The sequence below is a fragment of the Aulonocara sp. 'chitande type north' Nkhata Bay genome, linkage group LG12 (assembly GCF_057382095.1).
Source record: "Aulonocara sp. 'chitande type north' Nkhata Bay isolate Kocher_YH1m ecotype deep benthic linkage group LG12, A_spYH_male_GT1.1, whole genome shotgun sequence".
Lineage (NCBI taxonomy): Eukaryota > Metazoa > Chordata > Actinopteri > Cichliformes > Cichlidae > Aulonocara > Aulonocara sp. 'chitande type north' Nkhata Bay.
In genome coordinates this window covers 1750781-1770900 of record NC_141355.1, presented here as the reverse complement: position 1 = coordinate 1770900, position 20120 = coordinate 1750781, and the positions used below count along the sequence as shown (strand labels likewise).

Sequence of the window (20120 nt, the reverse complement as noted above, 5' to 3'; positions counted from 1 at the left end):
ACTGGTGAATTCCTCACAGTCACTTTGAAACTGTTGTGGTTTTGGAAAGTAAAGCTCGACCTTCTCTCAGCATCCTGCTCATGAGGACCCGGCGCGCTCGTTTCACAGCAAGTCAGTCAGTAGAATCAAACCTGAAATCAGCCTCATGAGAACTACTAATAATGTCAGAAAGCACTTTGGGAGAAATTTGAGAGGAGATCTTATTTTAGTTTGACCCACATCTGTTAACGTGGAGCAGGAGGTCATGACCTGCAGACAGCAGGCGACAGAGACGGCGTTGTTTCCTACACTCACTGCTCCAGTCTAAACATCCTTGGGCAGGATACTAATGAAATCAAAATGAAATCAAGGATGTAAATATTTCATTTTATACATAATGAACATAAAATAATGGACCCCCTCCCCCACACCGTATGTGAGATACATGCAGATAAACATGTGCAGTAATTACAACAGAGCGTTCAGTGGACATGAAGAGATGAGCTTTATTATCTTGTTTAGCAGATGACAGAAGCACTGGAAGATAATATACTTTCACTCCTGAAATAAATAGTAATTAAGACCACAAGGATTATTCATTAGCGAGTATCACAACAAAGTAAAAGGAGCAGGTTGAACCTCTAAAACAAACATTTCTGCATAGATAGTCTTGGATCAAAGCTCGTGTCAGCAGCTGAGCGCACAGCCTGATACGATATCACCACCTATCATCCTCCTTAGCACACGACAGAGTGCGTGACAGAGGAAAAGCTTTGAGATAATTAATGCTGTGATTATGTACAGTGTTTAGAGGTGATCACACACACACACACACACACACACACACACACACACACACACTCACGCACACACACACACACACACACACACACGACCTTTAAAAAAGTAACAATGTGTCCAAGGGCAGAGTTATGAAACATCAGCTGTGTAAATTGAAGCTATTTGGCCTCCGTGTGTTGACACAAAGGTTTATGGTTGCTATGGTGACCATAAACTATGACAATACTGGATAGACAAGAAAAATAAGATCAAACTGCAACGTTTACAAAAGGAAAACAGAAACCAGGTTTGACAGACACACGTTGAGGATTAGTCCCTTCACAATAAAAGACGAGGCATAGTAGCATGAATCATCACTCCCAGGAGCTGCTGAAGTAGTGTTACTGACTCTTCCTTTAAACAGGTGCATTGTGTTACTTCCTTCTATGTAGCAGAGCTCTGTCAGTCAGTGCAAGCAGCTGTTTCCTAAAGCGTTGCAAACATGAGCGTGTACGCCAAAAGTTTGCGTCCGTTTGCGAGCTGTGGTTCTGACAATGATTACGTGTTAGAGTAACAGTAACTCTTGTTATACATTAAAAAGACATAAAAACTTTGATGGACAAAAGAAGAAGAAGAATGTGTTATACTTGGTCAATGTGTCAGTGAAAAAGTGGCGAGCCTTTAACTCGCTGTCACCAGGTAGATGTTAAAAAGCAAACGTAGCTGCTGGTCAAGCTCACACTCACACTACAAATCAGGCAGCTTCTGTAAATGCTTCAGATGTAAATGTCACTCTCATCCTTTCTGCTTCACACAAACCTGTATTTTCATAAATAACATAAAAGAAATAAAGTTCAGCACGAGGAGAAACGACATCGACGGAGTGGAAGGTACCGATGACAAACCTGAACATCTGTAGCAGTCGTGTGTTTACATGGGCATTTAGCTTTTTGATTTCATTCATGTTAAAAGTTCGAATGCTATCAAACAAAAACCATCACATACACTGTGTAATTCTGTGAAACCTGGCCTCCTGCAGGTGTGAGTACGTGTGAGACTGTACCTGTCCACTTCCTTCAGTCAGAATACTTTCAGGAAATGCCTTTAAAAAGTCTTTAGGACAAGTTAAAGTTCATCGGAGCTTTAAAACTGTTTCAAATGAGGCACTGATGCGAAAATAACAACAGGGAAAAAATAGTTAATACCAATATTTTGGTCTAGATCAGGGGGTCAAACTGAAACGAGCGGAGAGCCGCTGCTGGCGCTGTCGTCTCACACGTTAGTGTTCAGCTAGGACAAAACAAACAAACAAATATTTCCTAAAATGTTTCGTTTGTTTTTTAAATTTCAGATCTTGTATCAGACAAAACTGCAAACTTAGCTGAAGCCTTCCAAACACACTGGTCCTCTGTGTGCGCGCACGTTGTGTTTGTATAGAACAGAATAAATAAGTGCACACAGTGTGCGACTGTCACCGACAGCCTCAGCAGGTTTGTGCTCTCTGCTCGTGTCGTCTTCATAGTCAGTCATGTTGTGCTTTTGATTTTAAACTGCGTCATGCTTCTTCTCAGTATGCGGGCCGCTGCGGCCCCGGACCGCGAGTTTGAGCCCCTGGTGTAGACCGACTACCCTCGCTAAACAAAACTACACCAATCATTTTAAAAGTGCTGTTTAATTTTCACTTGTTGCAGTTTCTAGCTGTAACAAATCAAAGTGTTGTAACAGCAGCAGCAGCAGGAGCACCGGTGAATGTTCTGCTACAGATCGACAAACGTCCAAAGTCAAACATCAGGACCAATAAATGTTCATTGCTGCTCAGGTTGGAGGAGAGTTTGTGATGACCTCTGAACACAAATCAAACTTCTCTATAAGCGACTGGCTTTTTGGTTTCCTGTTACTCTAACTTTGCATCAGCTACAAAGAGAGCTGCTGACCAGTGAAGTTAAAGGGTAGAAAATCAACCGCGAGTAGTAACATGTGTAACACGTGTTACCACCTTCAGAATGGAAATCCAGAGTCAGGAGCTGTGCTTTAACCTGCTGTTACAGCTGACGCTCAGGTCAGTATTACCCGACGACTGAGGGAGGTCTAATATAAAGTAGAGCTAAGACGGAAAAGTGATGCAGTGATGATCTGATACAAGAAGAGTTTCTACAAGTCGTTAACCTGCAGCAGGCCAAAGCAAACCTGAAGGCAGCTTCATACCTGCTCAAGTCACTGCTTACTGTTTGCTTCACATACGTCTCTGTTTATGTGTCTATTAAAGACAGTTTCACCAGACTTCATGCTTATACAGGCTGAAAGCCGAAGCCCAGGCGAGGTGCCAGAGTCCAGTTCAGCGCCAGGACACTTCAATATGCCGGAAAGTATTTTTGGACTTTAGTCCAATGATGCCACAAACTCGTGCCTACACAGAACCTTACACGTGTATAAAGTGGTTACGCTGTGTAAGTGACTGATTCCAATCAGAAAAGATTTATGTTTGTTTGTTAAATATATATAGAAGCAGGGAAAGAAGATATGCACATGAAACCTCACACACATACAAACAACTAGAAATCTGAGGTACCTGAGGTATTGAAACACCTGAAGATAACAGTGAGCCAACAGGTGGTATGAGGGCTGATTTCCATTCTGAAGGGATACTGGCTCAGAGGATCCAGATGTTTCTGAGAAGGAACATCCAGTCCTCTCCTATTAATTGTTAGGAAACAGATTCCAAGTCCGCTGCTCAATGCCCGCTTTTCTAAACTCATCACTGGCTTTGAAGTACTGGTTGTTTAAGTCTGCACTATGTGTAGGCAAGCTGATCCTAACTCTTTGTCTGTAGGCAGCTTCAGTGTGGGGAAAGGAGGAGGTCAGCATCTCTCTCAGGACTGCAGCCCAATGACCGTATCCAACCACTTCCTGTAGGCCAGGGCAAAGTGTCTCTGCTCGGTGTTACAGCAGCCGCCCAAAACACTGCTTACAAAGCTGAGTTCAGTTGGCAGGGTGGGGGGGCAAGGCAGCAGGACGCCTCTCTTCAGTCTCTTACTATTGTGGGGGTCTGGCAGGAACAGCCCATCTACTTCCATAGGTTCACCAGCGTGCTTCTGTCCGTTCACACCGTGGCCTGCACAGCTCTGAGAGCTGATCTCTGGCACTCCTGGGTCTGGATCCGTCACATGGTTCAACTTGCAGTCGGATCCTCTGCTGTAGGAACGCTGATGCTCCCTCACCCACTGGTCCCACAAGTAAAAGACATGCCGCCTGAGAGACACGGGGGGTATATCAATATCATTATTACAAACGCTGAACATGTCTGTGCACAACGTATTTGTATAGGCTCAGGGATAAACAGCCCCAGAATGTGAAAATGTTTTAATGCAAAAGAAATATTTAAATGATTTATCAGGACAATTCATTTTTTTACTTGTTTCTCACAAACGATGTTTGCAATCAGCGACAACCTGCCACCGACTGTGCAGCAGGAACAGACAACACATTGGTTTTACCCGCCTTCCTCGTTTAAATATGACGTCTGTGTCCATTCTGCAGTCGCTGTGAACCAACAGTCTCTCACCTGTGACTCCAGAGTGTTTCATGTCCAGGGAAGGACTGGATCAGATCTGAGCAAAGGTCCATCTCCTGGTGGAAGAGCTGAAGGACTGTAGTGAAGTCAGCGCGGCCGTCTTCCTCGCCGCCCGCCTCTTGTCCTGAAGGCTCTCCGTTACTGTGAGAGCGGCTGTGTGGGCGGCTGCCCTCTGGGACTGTGCTGCACCCACGCTGGGGTGAACAGCTGGTGGAGGTGCGAGCTGGCCTCTTGCAGATTTCAGCTATTAGCTCCTTAAGGAGGAACTGGCGGTAGTGGAAGCCACTGTGGTCAGAGACATGCATGGACACCCAGAGGCGCATAGAGGACAGCTCGTCGTGGAACACCTGCCAGAATCACGACGACAAAGGAAGGAGCAGAAGCTGAACATCAACAAACCAACTGAGAGATTCTCACTTCATTTATTAGCTAATCAATAAAGTTGAACGTGGGGGGCCTTGAATGGCCGTTCAACAGCTCGCAGAAAGAACAAGACAATAAGAAAATTTCAAGAAATACGTCTCTATAAGCCATGTGGTCGGGTCTGTCATTCCCCAATTCTGGGTGTCGGCACCGCTGTCAACGATGCGCGACAGACCCGACTAGGGCTGTTCGATATAAGGATATATATCGGGTGTCGATATAAAAACATCTGTCGTTTCATTTTACGCTGTTGTTTGTTTCGTGGTGTCGCAAAATAAACTGTTTACAGCAATATTTGTTCATCGTTCTGATGTCACTGTAGTGGTTATATTAATAAAGTTCTCTCTTTCTCTTATATTTAATATAACCACACTACGGACGGACAAGCGCCTGTCTTTATGCACGACGGTAACACCACCGCCTGTCCGCTTGTTTATGTTCCACATAAACCTTTCACAATAAAGCTCAAGATCCTGCTGAGACTTTTCAAAATAAACTTAATCACGTGAAAGATGCAGATTATTTACGGATGAGAAGCAAAAAAGAGCCGCCAGGTGCTAATAAATAAACCTTAGACTCAAACATTAGAACAGGCTTTTCCCCGCAGCACGCCGTGTAATAAATACTCACAAAGAAAACGGCGCCGTTACAACTTATGTCTAAAAATGTATCGTTTCATACATCGTTAAAACACTCGACTCCAGCTACAGGACACGCAGCTGGAAACACTTCATGCAAGTCGAGCTGCCCGAGATTCACAGAAAATGTTACATTGTTGCAATTTATATCGTTACCAGGACGATAGATGTCTTATATCGGGATATGAGATTTTGGTCATATCGCTCTAGACCCGCCCACATGTTCACACTTTTCAGTCCACTTCTTTATTGCGGTTGTCGACGTACGCACGCCGCTGCAGCTTTTCAGTGGGCGTGCATATTATTAACGTAACTGCTGCAAAAACACTTATGTTATGTTAAATGTTCGTTCCGCGTGACTTTTCTCCCAGGTAACTTGCGCACCACACTTTGAGAACCACTGGTTTAAAGACAGAAACCTCCCTTACTCATGTAGTTACACAGAGTTCCTCTGTGATGACTGTGCCAGCTGATTTCAACCATGAGTGCTACATGACATCCAGCTGGGATCATTTTGATTCATTTAAATTTCTTAGCGAGTGTTTATTTAGTTACACCACATTATTTGCACAGCAGCTCCACTTTTATACGGCCAGGCATCAGTAATATAACTACATTAAATAAAAAGAGAGAACATGTGTGATGAGGGAAGAAAATATTCTAATTACTGCTGAAAAGCTAAATGAGTAACTGAAATGCTACCTTGACATTGCCCCTGGCCATGTGCTGCAGCACCCAGATGCGGTGTGACCAGGCATTGTAGTTGCTGGGATAGCGGCCGGCTGCGTCAGAGCACACCTTCATCTCTTGGCGGAGCGTCCTGGCCAAGCGGTCACCGAGCTGCTCGTTTCTCTCAGCGTCAGCCTGCACTGCTTCAGCCTGCTGCTGATTCTTATTGTGGTCCAAAGTAGAGACCTGATTCAGGACCTGCTGCAGCACCCAGCGTCTGCAGGAAGACACCAGCCGCTGGGTTACAAAGCTTCACTCACTCTGTACACCGTTACTGCTTTTACAGGAAGAACAGCATCCCACATGAGCCTCGGTGCTCGTTGTAAGCCTTAGAACATCGTTGTTGTTTTTCAGCGGGATTAAAACACCTTTCTCCACCTAGCAATGATCTCAGGAAATCTATCACCAGTCATTTACATCGACAAGGTCTGAATGCAGCTGCCCTCAGCTCCCGGAGCCAAAATATTCCCTGTTCAGCCTACAGTGTTTAGCACAAACAGTGCTACTGTTAGAAAACTGTTGAAAATAAAGTGTAGTCTAAGAGGAGTTTGAATAGCTCCCCACACAAAGAAAGCAGCTCGGAACATCTGAGCGTTTACAGCAGGAGAAGCGTAAGCGGCTTTACCGATGAATCCAGGTCTCTGGGCTCTTGGGAAATTTGGTCAAAGCCAGCTTGCCCAGGTAGAGGTCCTTCTCTGGGTTAAGGACTCCACACTGCAGTAACTCCTTCCTGCAATAACAAGAAAGCACGATGACAGTAAATCCATCAATATAAAGACTATCACCCACAGATTCAGTTAGAGCACATGCATGCTGTGATCTCTTATCAAAGATGGTTTCTGACACTCTGCAGAGCAACGTCCACATTTTGTCTCCATCATTCGTTTTATCTTTTAGGTCATTTCAAGGGGACGACTCTGATCGTGCTTTAATTCTGACTCTTCTAAAAAGCAGGATGTGCTTAAGTAAGACCATCCGTGACATCCCATAATGGACATGATCTAATGCCTGTGAATAAATATAAAAATGGTAACTGTTGCACCAGACTTTGATGAGCTGCAAACAGGAAAATGATTTTTGTTCACGTTTGGTTTAAATGAGTTGAACAAACTACAAATGTGTCTCTGTTACAAACAGATGGTCACACGGTCGGTGTTGATCTGAAAGTCTGACACATGAAACTCTGGAGTTTGTTTCTATCCTGGAAAACTATAAAGAGATGACAGGAAACAGGAGAGTGAAGGCATGCAGCAGTTTCAAACCCAGGCACCAGGTTAGGCCTGCACCCCGTTTAACCAGTATACTGATAATGGTCACATAGTAACTGGACTGGTACTCTAGAGCCTTTCTACTCAGATGAGCACTCAGCGCACTTTGTACTGCGAGTCACACTGACCCATTACACAAAGACGCACACACATCACTCATCTATTCTTAACTTCTTTATGAAAGCCACAGTCCATCCATACACATATCCAAATATGCTCCATCCATGTACTCCGATGGATGCGTCGGTGGGTTGGGCATCTTGCCCAGGGTTACCTCGATGCTGACTGGACGAGTCAGGAACCAATCTGCTGACCTTCTGATTCGTCGACACACCACAGCCGCCCCAATCAGACACAAATGTATCACAGTTGAACTGTTAAAAGCATTAGCTTTGTTATGTGTGCTGACAGATCCTTACATCCTGACACTATTCATTATTAGTATTAGTGGTACGGACACAGTGGGATAACGCAGCAGTCAGGAGGATGCCAAACTGCCAGGATTGTCTAAGGAAAGAAAGTGACTGGACTCTCTAAACAAAGAAGCTTCTTCAGTTCTAAAACCAGGCGGTGGAGAGTCCCAGTATTTAATCCCTAGTGGGGATTGTTCCTTTTGAGGGTCGTTGGAACACTATTGATGATGTGCCTCGGTGTGAAAGAAGGTGTGCGTCATTATCACTGCCTCACCCCAATTTGTGACCCACTGAGCTCACCTGACAGACGACGTGAGTGGGGTCTGGTTTCACCTGAGACCTCTGCTGTTAGCTAATGTTACCTGACATCAAGAAAACCTTCCTGTGTGACAGGCAGGGAAAAGATGAAAGGAAAGCATCGCTCTCACTATAACCACGTTTATCAGAACATTCATCCTGTACCTGACATTCCACGCAGTGGTGAAGTCTGGGTTCAGCAGCAGCAGAGTGCAGGTGATGTCCACTAAAGCTGGGACAGAAGGAAACACAGGATGTTGCTTCACTTTGATGTGGAAAAAACAGGAGCATAAAACACGTTTAAAACTAAGCCGGACAAAACAAGGAGGTCATTAACTGACCGTGACTGGAAGCTCAAACCTTTATCAGCTTTAAAATAAATGCATTAAATAAACAAAACAAATGTTACAGACTACTTTTACTCCACCTCTGGGATCGCTTTTGTTATCGAGCTACCTTCTCTGTCCAGCCAGTGCTTGCGTTGGCGGTACAGCAGCAGCTTGTTGTGGACGTACGGCAGCAGGAATTTAACACACCAGCTTTCCACACCAAGCTTGTTCTCCACCAGCACTATGGGACTGCGGTTGTAGCGAGCCTCTGGACACGGGATCACACCGATCTCATCACTGAGGGAGCAGAGAGTGACAATGAGGGTGAACAAGGGAAAACGTTACAGTAACCAACCAGTCGAAAATTAGATTACCACCATATCAACCAGTGGACCAAGCAGCAGTACCCAAAGTAATGAGCAAACAAAAAAACCTTTAATGAACTTAATCTGCTGAAATTTGACTTTTCAAAAATGTAGAAAAACAAAAGTTGGAGCTGAAGCTCATCAAACTGAAGCAGTGCTGAAATAAACGCAGTACGACAGAAACATGGCAACCTGCCACACAAGGTCATGTTGCAGTACATCAGCTGAAGCTTCGACAGCCCAATCACATCTCCCAGCTTACATGTAACATGTGGTTAGTGCTGTGAGATCTACAGAGCTGTCACCGTGCAGCGGCTTGTTTGGGATCCATCTCTGTTATAACTAGAGATGGACCGATCCGATATTACGTATCGGTATCGGTCCGATACTGACCTAAATTACTGGATCGGATATCGGAGAAAAATAAAAAATGTAATCCGATCCATTAAATATCACGAAAGCACCTCACAAAACTTGCAACACGCCGTAACTCACCTCAGAACGTTAGCACGTTGGAGCAGTATGCATCACGTGATAGAGCGGCTGTGGCATGCGGGACCTGTCGGTGGTCTGGATAGCATGTGGAGCTTCGCTAGCAACCCGGCATTTCATCTCCGACAAAGTTATCCCCGAGAGAAGTACAGCAAGTGTGTAAGTCCATCTCTGAATGTTTGTAAAGCATTCCTGCGTTAAGCTTAACAAAGGATATATGGAGCGACTGCCTCTTCTTGCTGCTACTTCAATCATGAAACTGCTTAACGATCAGCTGATCGGCTTTTCTGTCGCGAGTCCGTCTCTCTTGTTTGTTTTTGGCCCACTTTGCACCAGAAAGAGGAAACCAGCGGCTGAACAACAGCAGCACGTTTAAGCTTGATCAGCTGTTGTTAGAATTTATTTAATATTACTTTCTACTCGAGGATCTTTTTCTACGTAGCTGACGGCTGGTAACTGTGCAGGGGCGGATCTAGCAAAGTTTAGCCAGGGGGGCCGATAGGGCATTAACAGGGAAAAGGGGGCACAAAGACATACTTTTCTTTCTTATTCTCATTTAAAATGTCTAGCTTTTAATAAATAATTATCTGACAGCCAAAGTTTTAATTTGATGCAAAATGAATAGAAGTCCATTACTGTATATAGTAACTATTAAGTCTAATATATATACCCTAGTAAGCTATAGTACTTTTTCCTTTGTGAAGGTACCATCTGTGCAGTCTGCAATTTTGTTGAAGAAAGATGTTGAATCTATTTAATATTTCTTGAAAAATAATTGATTTCTGTGCATTTGTTTTTCACACTGCATCAAATTAAGGTTGATTACGTCGATTAAGCATCATGAGGTGGAGCGTGAGGGGTGGTTCCCTATTTTTTATTTATTTATTTTTGTTGTTGCTGGGAGTTGGAACCCTATTAGTTAGGTTGCTTAATATATATGCTAAGTACTCTTTAAAATACCAGAATAGGGAGGATGGTGTAGGTCTAAGTTTATTAGATTGATCAGTATTGCTGAACTATGAAATATTTTTTTTGGATACAGGTATAACAGAATAGCTTTAGTGTAGTTGTTGTTTTAAACTTGAGTATGAACTTATACAAAATGCAGCAAGATATTTAAAAAACAGTTTTGTTGATTAAAAAACTATCGGATTCATATCGGTATCGGCAGATATCCAAATTTATGATATCGGTATCGGTATCGGACATAAAAAAGTGGTATCGTGCCATCTCTAGTTATAACAAACAATAACATACTGCTGGGACAACATAGCAATCAATACATCACAGATATCTGACACAAGCTCAAATTCAGGTAAGTTATTAGATGATTAATGATGTAACGATGGATCCTGTACACATCTGTAGCCGTTTAGAGTCGTCCATTTAAAACACACTGGATAGTTCACTTTGTCACTTCCAAGAAATGATCTCATGTTTTCTTTCAAGTTGCTTATTTCTGATCTTGTACACTTTGGGGGGGTGTTAAACATACTATGTCACCACACTGCCGGCCATGCCTCTCCAGTGTCCTTTGCTCAAAGTTTGTGCATCATTAAACGAACACCGACGTTCATGCTGAGCTGAAGTGTCTCCACAGACACAAACTACAGTTCACGTTCATCAGCAGTCTGAATTTTAACACGGTTATGTAGTATTACTAAGTCCTCGCTCCACCTTCCAGAATTACTTTTATTTCTGGAAGCATGAAACCAGAGTGGCTCGCAGGTTTCAAAGCTGGGCAGAAAATAAAGGGTGTGATTTCAGAAGCACCCATATTTGAATTTCTGTGGTTCATCAATCATATCCAAGACTTTTGGATAACTGTTCAAGATTTTTTTTCTTTTTAGAATCAGTAATGCAAAAATCCATTTAGTTCCACGTGTGTCGTTTCGTAGTTTTGATGTTTTCAGCGGCCGCAGTGATGCGGACGCTGCACCGGTCCGTCGTGGTGAAGAGAGAGCTGAGTGTAAAAGAGAAGCTCTCAATTTACCGGTCGATCTACGTCCCTACCCTCACCTATGGCCACGAGCTGTGGGTAGTGACCGAAAGAACGAGATCGCGGATACAAGCGGCAGAAATGAGCTTCCTCCGAAGGGTGGCTGGCCTCTCCCTTAGAGATAGGGTGAGAAGTTCGGCCATCCGGGAGGGGCTCAGAGTAGAGCAGCTGCTGCTCCACATCGAAAGGAGCCAGCTGAGGTGGTTCGGGCGTCTGACAAGGATGCCCCCTGGGCGCCTCCTGGGTGAGGTGTTCCAGGCATGTCCCACCGGGAGGAGGCCCCGGGGCAGACCCAGGACACGCTGGAGAGATTATATCTCTCGGCTGGCCTGGGAACGCCTTGGTGTTCCCCCGGATAAGCTGGAGGAGGCGGCTGGGGAGAGGGTGGTGTGGGCTTCTGTGCTTAGGCTGCTGCGACCCGGCCTCAGATAAAGCACAAGAAGATGGATGGATGGACAAAACAAAGAAAGACCTTAAAATTTTCAGAGAATTTTAATTTATAGAGCTGAATAGGTTCTCTGCAGTAATCTCAGAAAGTCTCTGAAAATGTCATAAAACTGTCTAAACCCGTAAAAAGAGAAAATCCTAGTAATACCTTAGTAGATCAAGGTCTTGGGACCTGTTTAAAGTTTGAATTCCATCTCTAGGTCAAAGTATGCTGAACTAGTTAAGCTTCAAAATACTGGAGGTGTGAAGAGCATGTGAAGAAGATATTCTCCATTTATTTGGATGGAAAATATATATAAGTACAAAAGTTACACAAAAGTAAAAACAGTAATGTCTTGATGCACGTGCAATCATCCAAGTAAATCAATCTCCAAAGGTTGATTCTGTTCATCTGGACGTAGCGTTTTGTGGGAGAAACGTTTCGTCATCATCAGGTGACGTCTTCAGTCTCAGCTGACTGCAGGTTTCAACCTTATAAACAGGACGTTTGCATAATGACTGAAACCAGCCCTGAAGGAACAATGGGCTGGGAGGGCAGTTGCGTCATCATTATTATTCACATGACCATTGATCAACAACCACCGATCAAAGCTCATTGATCAATGTCCATGAGTCCCATTCACAGAGAGGTGTGGAATGGCTGCAATCACAGCATTGTAAGATGGTGACAGATGTACCCTTAGGCCCCTCCTCGATTCCTCAGCATAACCATGTATAATATCCACAACACTTCGTGGCTCAAGAGTTGGGAGTTCACCTTGTAATCGGAAGGTTGCCGGTTCGAGCCCCGGCTTGGACAGTCTTGGTCGTTGTGTCCTTGGGCAAGACGCTTCACCCGTTGCCTACTGGTGGTGGTCAGAGGGCCCGGTGGCGCCAGTGTCCGACAGCCTCGCCTCTGTCAGTGCGCCCCAGGGTGGCTGTGGCTACAATGTAGCTGCCATCACCAGTGTGTGAATGTGTAAAGCGCTTTGGGGTCCTTAGGGACTAGGAAAGTGCTATACAAATACAGGCCATTTACCATTTACCAAGAAGAGGTTATACACACACAATACGGTAATATTATGTTGAAGCACAGTACGTATCACTCCGCGAGGCTCCGCCTACGATAGCCGTAACGCTCCGACAATCCATCAAGCGGTGCGGCTTCGTAGCTTTGCAAAGTCGTACTGAAACATTTGACAGATTTTCGAGCGCCGTGCACATAAAATCGTTTCGAGGTCAGTAAACACAACCAGAGTTCATACATAAGGCACACGGGATTATAAGGGGCTCTGTCGACTTTCAGACAAATCAAAGGATTAATTTTAAGTGCGCCGTATTTTCACACGGTAATAACGACGGCCCGCTAGCATGCTCTACCAAAAATAGTGCTTTGTTGTGTATCTGACGGACGAAAGCTAAACCAGTTCCACACCAGTGAAGCTGCAGCATTTTTACAAACCAGTTCTGGTTCATTGTTTCATTCAACGATCCACTTTTGCCCTCCTCATTCTGCGTCGCCGCCATGTGCGTATGAAAACAAAGGCACTGCGCGTTTTACCCATATTCTATCGCCATATTTCATTTTCTTATCGATGCCCAACATTATACCGGTATCACCGTGAACAGTATGATATGGCCCAGCCCTACTGCTCACTGCGTACGACTCTGGATACTACAGTACAGTATCCAGAGTCGTACGTAGTGAGGAGGTGAAATTATTAACAAGATAATCGACCTCTGTTGGAGCAGCGTTCAGATAGCTGCTCTGTGTTATGCACAAAAACAACATTGGTGTATTTTATTTATGGAGCATTATTATTTAATAAATTAAACAAATTTGCATCATAGGATTGTTTTCGTTTTTCCTGCAGTATATAAAAATTGGTGTATCTCCAAAATAAAATTATGAAGAGACTCAAAATAAATTTCCTGTTGTTGTAAACTATTTTTTGCAACTTTTTTGTATTTAAAGTTTTGAGGGATAAAACTCTTAAATTTCTCCAAGTAGAAATATATGTATTAAAAAAACAAAAACGATTTTCAATTTTTTTGTAGTTTATTGCACTTTTTTTTGCAATTAATGTAGTTACTATGGACTTAATGCATACATATTATTAAAATATGGGCTATAACAGTTGTATTGATGTATAGCAACTTGAAATGCTCCCAAAAATGGCACTACAGCATGTAAAAAAATAATATAAGCTCTGGCAGACTTGGTTCTATGGTAGGTCTTAAAGGGTTAAATAAATATTGTCAAATAATCGAGATCTCAATTTCAGTGAAAATAATCGTGATTATCATTTTTGCCATAATCGAGCAGCCCTAAGCAGCGGTAACGTTTGCACGTCCTCTCCCGTTAATGCGGCAGGTAAATAATCAACAACAGTGCATATTATGTTAGCGCGATCTGCCTTATTACAAACCTGCCATTACTGTGCATTTAGGTGATCATGATGAGAGACAGAGGCTGGCTCAGATGCTGGCAGTTCTCGCTGCAGTCTGCCGGTAGCGTCTCCTTTCAGGCCGGGATAGACGAACGTCACCGAGCAGTGACTCAGTTTGTGGTCAAAGGTTTGCACCCGTTTGCCACAGCAGATGATTTTCAGTAAGTGAATGTGTTTAATTGTAGGCAGGGACATTACTGGATATTCTTGTGTAATTGCTACTGAATAATTTATGTTATACTTTGTTATTGCTACAGAAGAATATTTATTTTATTATTTTACATTTACAATGTTTTTCCTGGGGACCCTGTGACACCCATTGAAGAGCCGTAGGCTGTGGATCTCTTAAGATGTCACTGCTGGGTTTGTAAGGCCATGTTACTCCTACATTTCTATCTTGTTCAAAGAGAAGATATAAAACAAAGTTCTGAGCTAATCGACCTTAGTGTTCTCCTTTTTAAAAAGAATCGATAAAGAATCGAATCGTTAAACAGAATCGAAAATGGAATCGTGAAAATCGTATCAATACCCATCCCTACTTAAAAGTGAACCAAACACATCCAAACTGAGGGGTTCTTCTTCCCCCAAAGCAGCTGAAAATCTGTGGTTATCACACTAAACTAGAAGCTGCAATGCTTCATCGAGCACATTTTAAAAATCCTTGTCTCAAATTCTGTACTTTGATATCTTATTTAAGCCACATGCCATTTTACACACATTTTCGCAGCATGTCAAAAAGCCACACTTGTTCCTGTTGTCACCATTAAAACCTTTACTGGGAAGAATCAGTGCGAGTCCTTTTAAAACATAGCAAATTCTAAACCAGTGAGTAGTTTTGAAAGCCCTAATTTTTTCCTGTTGGGGATATTGATTAGTGCTCATTAATAAGACAAAAGTATCAGATTACTCGATTAATCGACAGAATAATCATCAGAATATTTGATTGCCAAAATAACTGATAGCTGCAGCCTTAAAGTTCTTAACATACTATCACACAGGATCGACCTGACATCACGTGCTTCTCATAGCATGCAAATCTTCGGTACCATCATAAACAACTGTTAAGCATCCCAGTTCAGTCACCGGCGAAATAAACAATAACACCATTAATGAATCAACATGATCGGGATGTCGCATTTTCAAAGCTGCATGGCTCAGCTCGCTAAAGTCGTGAAATATCCCGCTGATGCATGTTTTAAGTTATTTAACTGTAAGTAAACAGTAATCCCCACGACATCGTGTCTCACGCACTGAACAGAACAAACAAAACTAAGTGTCTAAATGTGAACTTCATCTAGACAGTTCCGATTCCAGGTAATAGTCCACGCCCATAATTTGAACCCTGAATCAGCCGTGGCCGAGCCTTGGAGCCGCTGCGTGTGAAACAGGCCTGCGGGCCCAGCGCAGTTTGTTCGCAGCCGACTGTACTCACATGCTGGGGTTCTTCTTGAATGCATTCGCGATGTCTTTGACAACTCTCTGGACCAAGACGTCTACCTCCTCCTCCGACTCCGCCATTTTTAGAGCACCGTCTTCTTCTGCTGCTTCTTCTTCTTCCTCGTTGTTTTTATTGGCGGTTAGCAAACAACGAATTGGTGCATTACCGCCGCCAACTGGTGTGGAGTGTTGACCAAATCGCTGATTCCAAACCTGTTCTCGTATTAACTCTTGTGCCCCTCCGATCATTTCTATTGTCCATTAATGCTGTAATTACTGTTCTATTGTGATCATTATTCGTACATCATGATGAGATGTTTCCATTTCCATTCAAATAGAAATGAAGTTCATTGGTTCAGATGAAAGCCTTTTGCATGGGTTGATGTTGTCCTTTCTATTCCAAACTTGGACTAATCTGTATTCTAACTGTTACACACCCTCCTCCCTGAACCTCACCTCTGCATACACTGCTATATCCTCCGACTACAAACAGTTGGTTTGAGACAAGTTTCCTGAATACAGATCATTTCTGGTTTCATGAATCCTTTAAATTCTTGTTCATTTGCGATTAAACGTCGAGCTTTCTTATGATCCTCGCTCCTGATGTCCTGGCTCCCTCCAGTCCTTTGTTAATATGTTTACACCAAAGATCTTCTCTGTTCCTTTGTTTATCATTTTGATAAATGTACTCGAGCTGCACAGTTAATGACAACTAACAACAACATCTTCTCAACTGTAACTGTAGATTCTGTTTTCCCACTCTGCGCCCAGGGTCAGGTTGAATTTGGCTGAACACTCGTCTCTCTCCCTCTCTGCGCTTGCACTGCCCTCACAGCATCAGCAGAATGAGGAGGCCATCCAGCCACCAACCAGTTTATGCCAAACTGCCCTCCCACAGCACCGACTCCTTTTTCTTGGTTGGTAAATATCAAAAAAGGTGCATTACTGCCACCCACTGGTTCGACTATTGAATAAACTCTCGTTCACAAAGACAAACAAATAAACAAAAAACAAAACAAATAAATCAAACTACAGATTTTACTCAAAACATTTATCTGTCTTTAAAAAAACAAATATGTAAATGTGGCCTGATAGTTTTATTTCTCGTGTTCTTTTAAAATGGATATGACCCAGTTTCACTTTGACATTATTAAGGTTTTTATCAGCTGTCTCATATTTGTGACAGTGCAGGTACACTATGGTGCCGTCTTCTGCAGCGCAGTCACATTTCCCCGTACGTGTTTCCTTCGATTTGAAACAGCTGTGATATCGTCGTCTCCTCTTTCTGTTCCTTCCTGCACCTTTTCTTTCTTCCTCCCACTGCTTTTGGCACCTTTCCTTCATCTTCTGCCTTTTTTAATTCAATTCAATTTTGTTGTTATAGCGCCAACAACAGTTGTCTCAAGGTGTCGTAAGGTGAAGACTCTACACTCGCACCCTTACTACACCTTTAATCTCCGTCCAACTGAAAAACGTTTTGGTGGCTTCATCTGTGAGCTTCTCTTCTGTTATGTGATCATCATAATGTGATGTTATTAAACTGCAGGCCCTGTTATACTGTCTCTGTCTGGCCTGCTGAATGAATGCACAGTAAAGCATATGAAAGTACTGCTGCACCAGCGTTAGAGAAATGATCTGTTTATTATTCACGCTGATTGTAGTTCATACTTTTAACTGTTGTGATTTATTCTGATCTTTAATCATCACAAACATGACGCATCTATAATGAAGCGACTGTGAGTAAAGCCCAGTCCTTTATAGAGCCTGGTTAGGTTTACTGTGTCATCAGGACCTGCTCTTAAATCAAACAGTGTCCACTGCAGGTTACAGTGATGGGGAGCTGAAGCCCATTTTAGAGTGAGAGAATCACTGTTTTGATCAGTGTAACTATTTTTAATGACTGTTGTTGCAAATGATCCACATTTTTGTGTTCACCTGTCTGTACTGAATATTATTATGTGATGTATATGTTGTGATGATTTTAATCTCAGTGAGGATTTTACCTGGATAAAGGACAATGAAAAAAACAAATGCTCCACATTGTTGGTTGACCCTGCCATCCAAAAGAAAAACAATGATAAGATACGAAGTGCGACGTGAGCTGTGAAGTTCTTATTTTATAAATACAGAAAAGGTTTACAGTAGACATTAACATGCTGTAACAGACCGTTCTTAATGTTGTTTGTGGTTTTAAAAAGTGTGTTTTGTCTCAGGTCTTTGATTAAACACTACAGACTGTTTTTAGTGCAGACAGCAGAAAAGAAACGAAAAACATGAACAGAACTGCACAGCAGTATATTGGCAAACTTGGAGTTTTTTTAGTATTACACTCCTATAAACATAAAGACTGTAAAGATATTATATTTTTCATGTTCAGATATTATTTTAAATTTGATATTTTTTTATTTGTGGGGGTAATTTATTTAATCCTAGAATGCAATTAATGTAGATCTCCCTCCATCTCTTCTTTGTCCCAGCTGCTGAATGGATCGTGTGTGTTGAACTTCAGACTTTCACAGACTTGGATCTTGTAGTAGAAACAATGAGCTTTGTCAATTTTGTTAACACTGAAGGACTAATTAGAACAGAGAGAGGTTTCATTTTGAATTTGTTAAAATAAAGCAGGTACTATTTTCCCTTTATTGCGTTTATGCTCGTTGTCTTTCATTTTCAGAATTACCACGGGCTTAACCTGGTTAAAGGAAACACACTTTTGTTACACACACTGCTGTCCATGCATTGCCCTGCAGAGTTTTATGTGATAATTAAAATGTTCAGATCAGTCAGAGTGGACACTAAACTGTGTTTAATTTGCAAGCTTGCTGATAGAAACGAGGGTCATGAGTTCCACCTCCTGCATGCTTTCCCTGGGTGCCAACAGTCTCCTCATATATGTTCACACTGGACACTGTGAAGACTCCACTTCCTCCACAATGAATACAGTTCATTTGTAAAAACTACACAACTACAACTACACAACTCATTCAGATAAGAATATTGATCTTTCTTTTCATGAAAACTAAAAAAGGAAGTCACATGTTTCTATTGGTGAAACACAAGCGCTCGCTTTGCAAGGCTGGAATAAACCAGACATATTACAGCTTTATGTGCAGTTCAGCATTATGAACGGATTGAAGATCTCACAGACCACCACAGACCAGACTGTGACAGCTGCTGCACACCACATCTGTTCATCATTCCCGCCTCACCACTAGGTGGTGATGTGGTGACAGCTTATCTCATTTCTTTGCCCAAGTGCCCCAGACCTATGGCTTCAGGTCCAACAGTATCACAACTTGCCAACTCCCTGAAAAATAAATAAGGGACCTCGTGGCCAGGGCCGGGCAACCCAGTTGTCTTCACCCTTCCCAGTGTGGTAGCTCTTTTTTTGTGTGTGTGAAATTATTTTTTAACCATTTGACTTGAACTTGAACGTGATATGACCATATGGGAAACAAATGATCATTTAGCCATTTATTTTTAGCTCAAAATGACAACATTAACACAGTAAAACAGGTCTCTTTCTTAAACAGAAGCCTGTCATGCTTAACTTTTGAGAATATAAGTAAATCTTTCTTTAAAAGAACTCTGTCCTGCTTAACTTAAAATTATATAAATTAATAGAAAGCAATAGAACAAAAATATTCTTGTAACAGTGCACATTTAGTGCATTTAGTACAATTGGCTTCAGTTGAGGTATTATTTCAGCTTTTCTAAAGCTAATCAGCTGCTCCTGTTTGTAAACCCGCTTGTTCCCATGATTACGCATCATAACTCATCATCATTATTAATCTATGTATTACTTTTATGTATTAGTGATCTATTTGTTGTAATCATCTATCCTTGCAGTTGTTTATTACACAAAATAAATTATATTATCACACTTCTGGCCACATAGAGCTGATATTCACTGCACATGCCCATATTAACCTTAACCAGAGGGTTTAAACAACAAACCAGTGTTTACATATCATATCTGCTTCTGCCGTGGCCTGGTGGACAAAAAATTGGTTAAGGGTTCCCCGAGCTGTCACACCCCTCATGTTCTTCTTGTGCCCACCACTAGAAGCATGCCTATGGAAAAAGTGCGCCGGCACACAGTGCAGTGCGCTTTATAGGTGTTATCGTGCACTTTCCCAGCCAGGTGTTTTCCTTTTCCCAGTCCTCCCTGTACTTTTGCAGCCTTTTTTCTTTTCTTTCTCTGAGGGGAACAAACATTGCTGCTCTAACGCTGGGCTCACACTGTGCGATTTTTGGCCCATTTTTGAGTCGTGCGACCGATTTGGTGATCGGCCCGATTTTGGCCTTCATCGTGCATCGTGTAGTATACGTGGGGTAACGAGAAGCGATTAACACCTCACGACCAGCTCCCGATCATCAATCGCTCGTGAGGGTGTCACCACAGCCGCTCACACTGCTCATGCGCAAACACGTAAACATCGGTGAAAAAGACGGCGCAGCACGGCTGTGCAGCGTGTGATCTGGACACAAGCGATGGAGGCACAACTTGTAGAACTTTGGAAA

The 20120-nt window shown here is 42.7% G+C and overlaps 1 protein-coding gene across 1 annotated transcript; it reads right to left on the bottom strand.

Moving 5' to 3' along the window:
- Window positions 1–460: 460 nt before the first annotated feature.
- On the bottom strand, window positions 461–15708 carry ptar1 (protein prenyltransferase alpha subunit repeat containing 1). Its single transcript, XM_086313152.1, has 7 exons — window positions 15592–15708; window positions 8555–8724; window positions 8264–8330; window positions 6746–6850; window positions 6094–6337; window positions 4322–4677; window positions 461–4008 (listed from the first exon to the last, which is right to left on the bottom strand). Exons 1-7 carry the CDS (start codon window positions 15675–15677, stop codon window positions 3630–3632), a joined length of 1407 nt encoding a protein of 468 aa, XP_086169278.1. The 5' UTR covers window positions 15678–15708; the 3' UTR covers window positions 461–3629.
- Between the last annotated feature and the right edge of the window lie 4412 nt (window positions 15709–20120).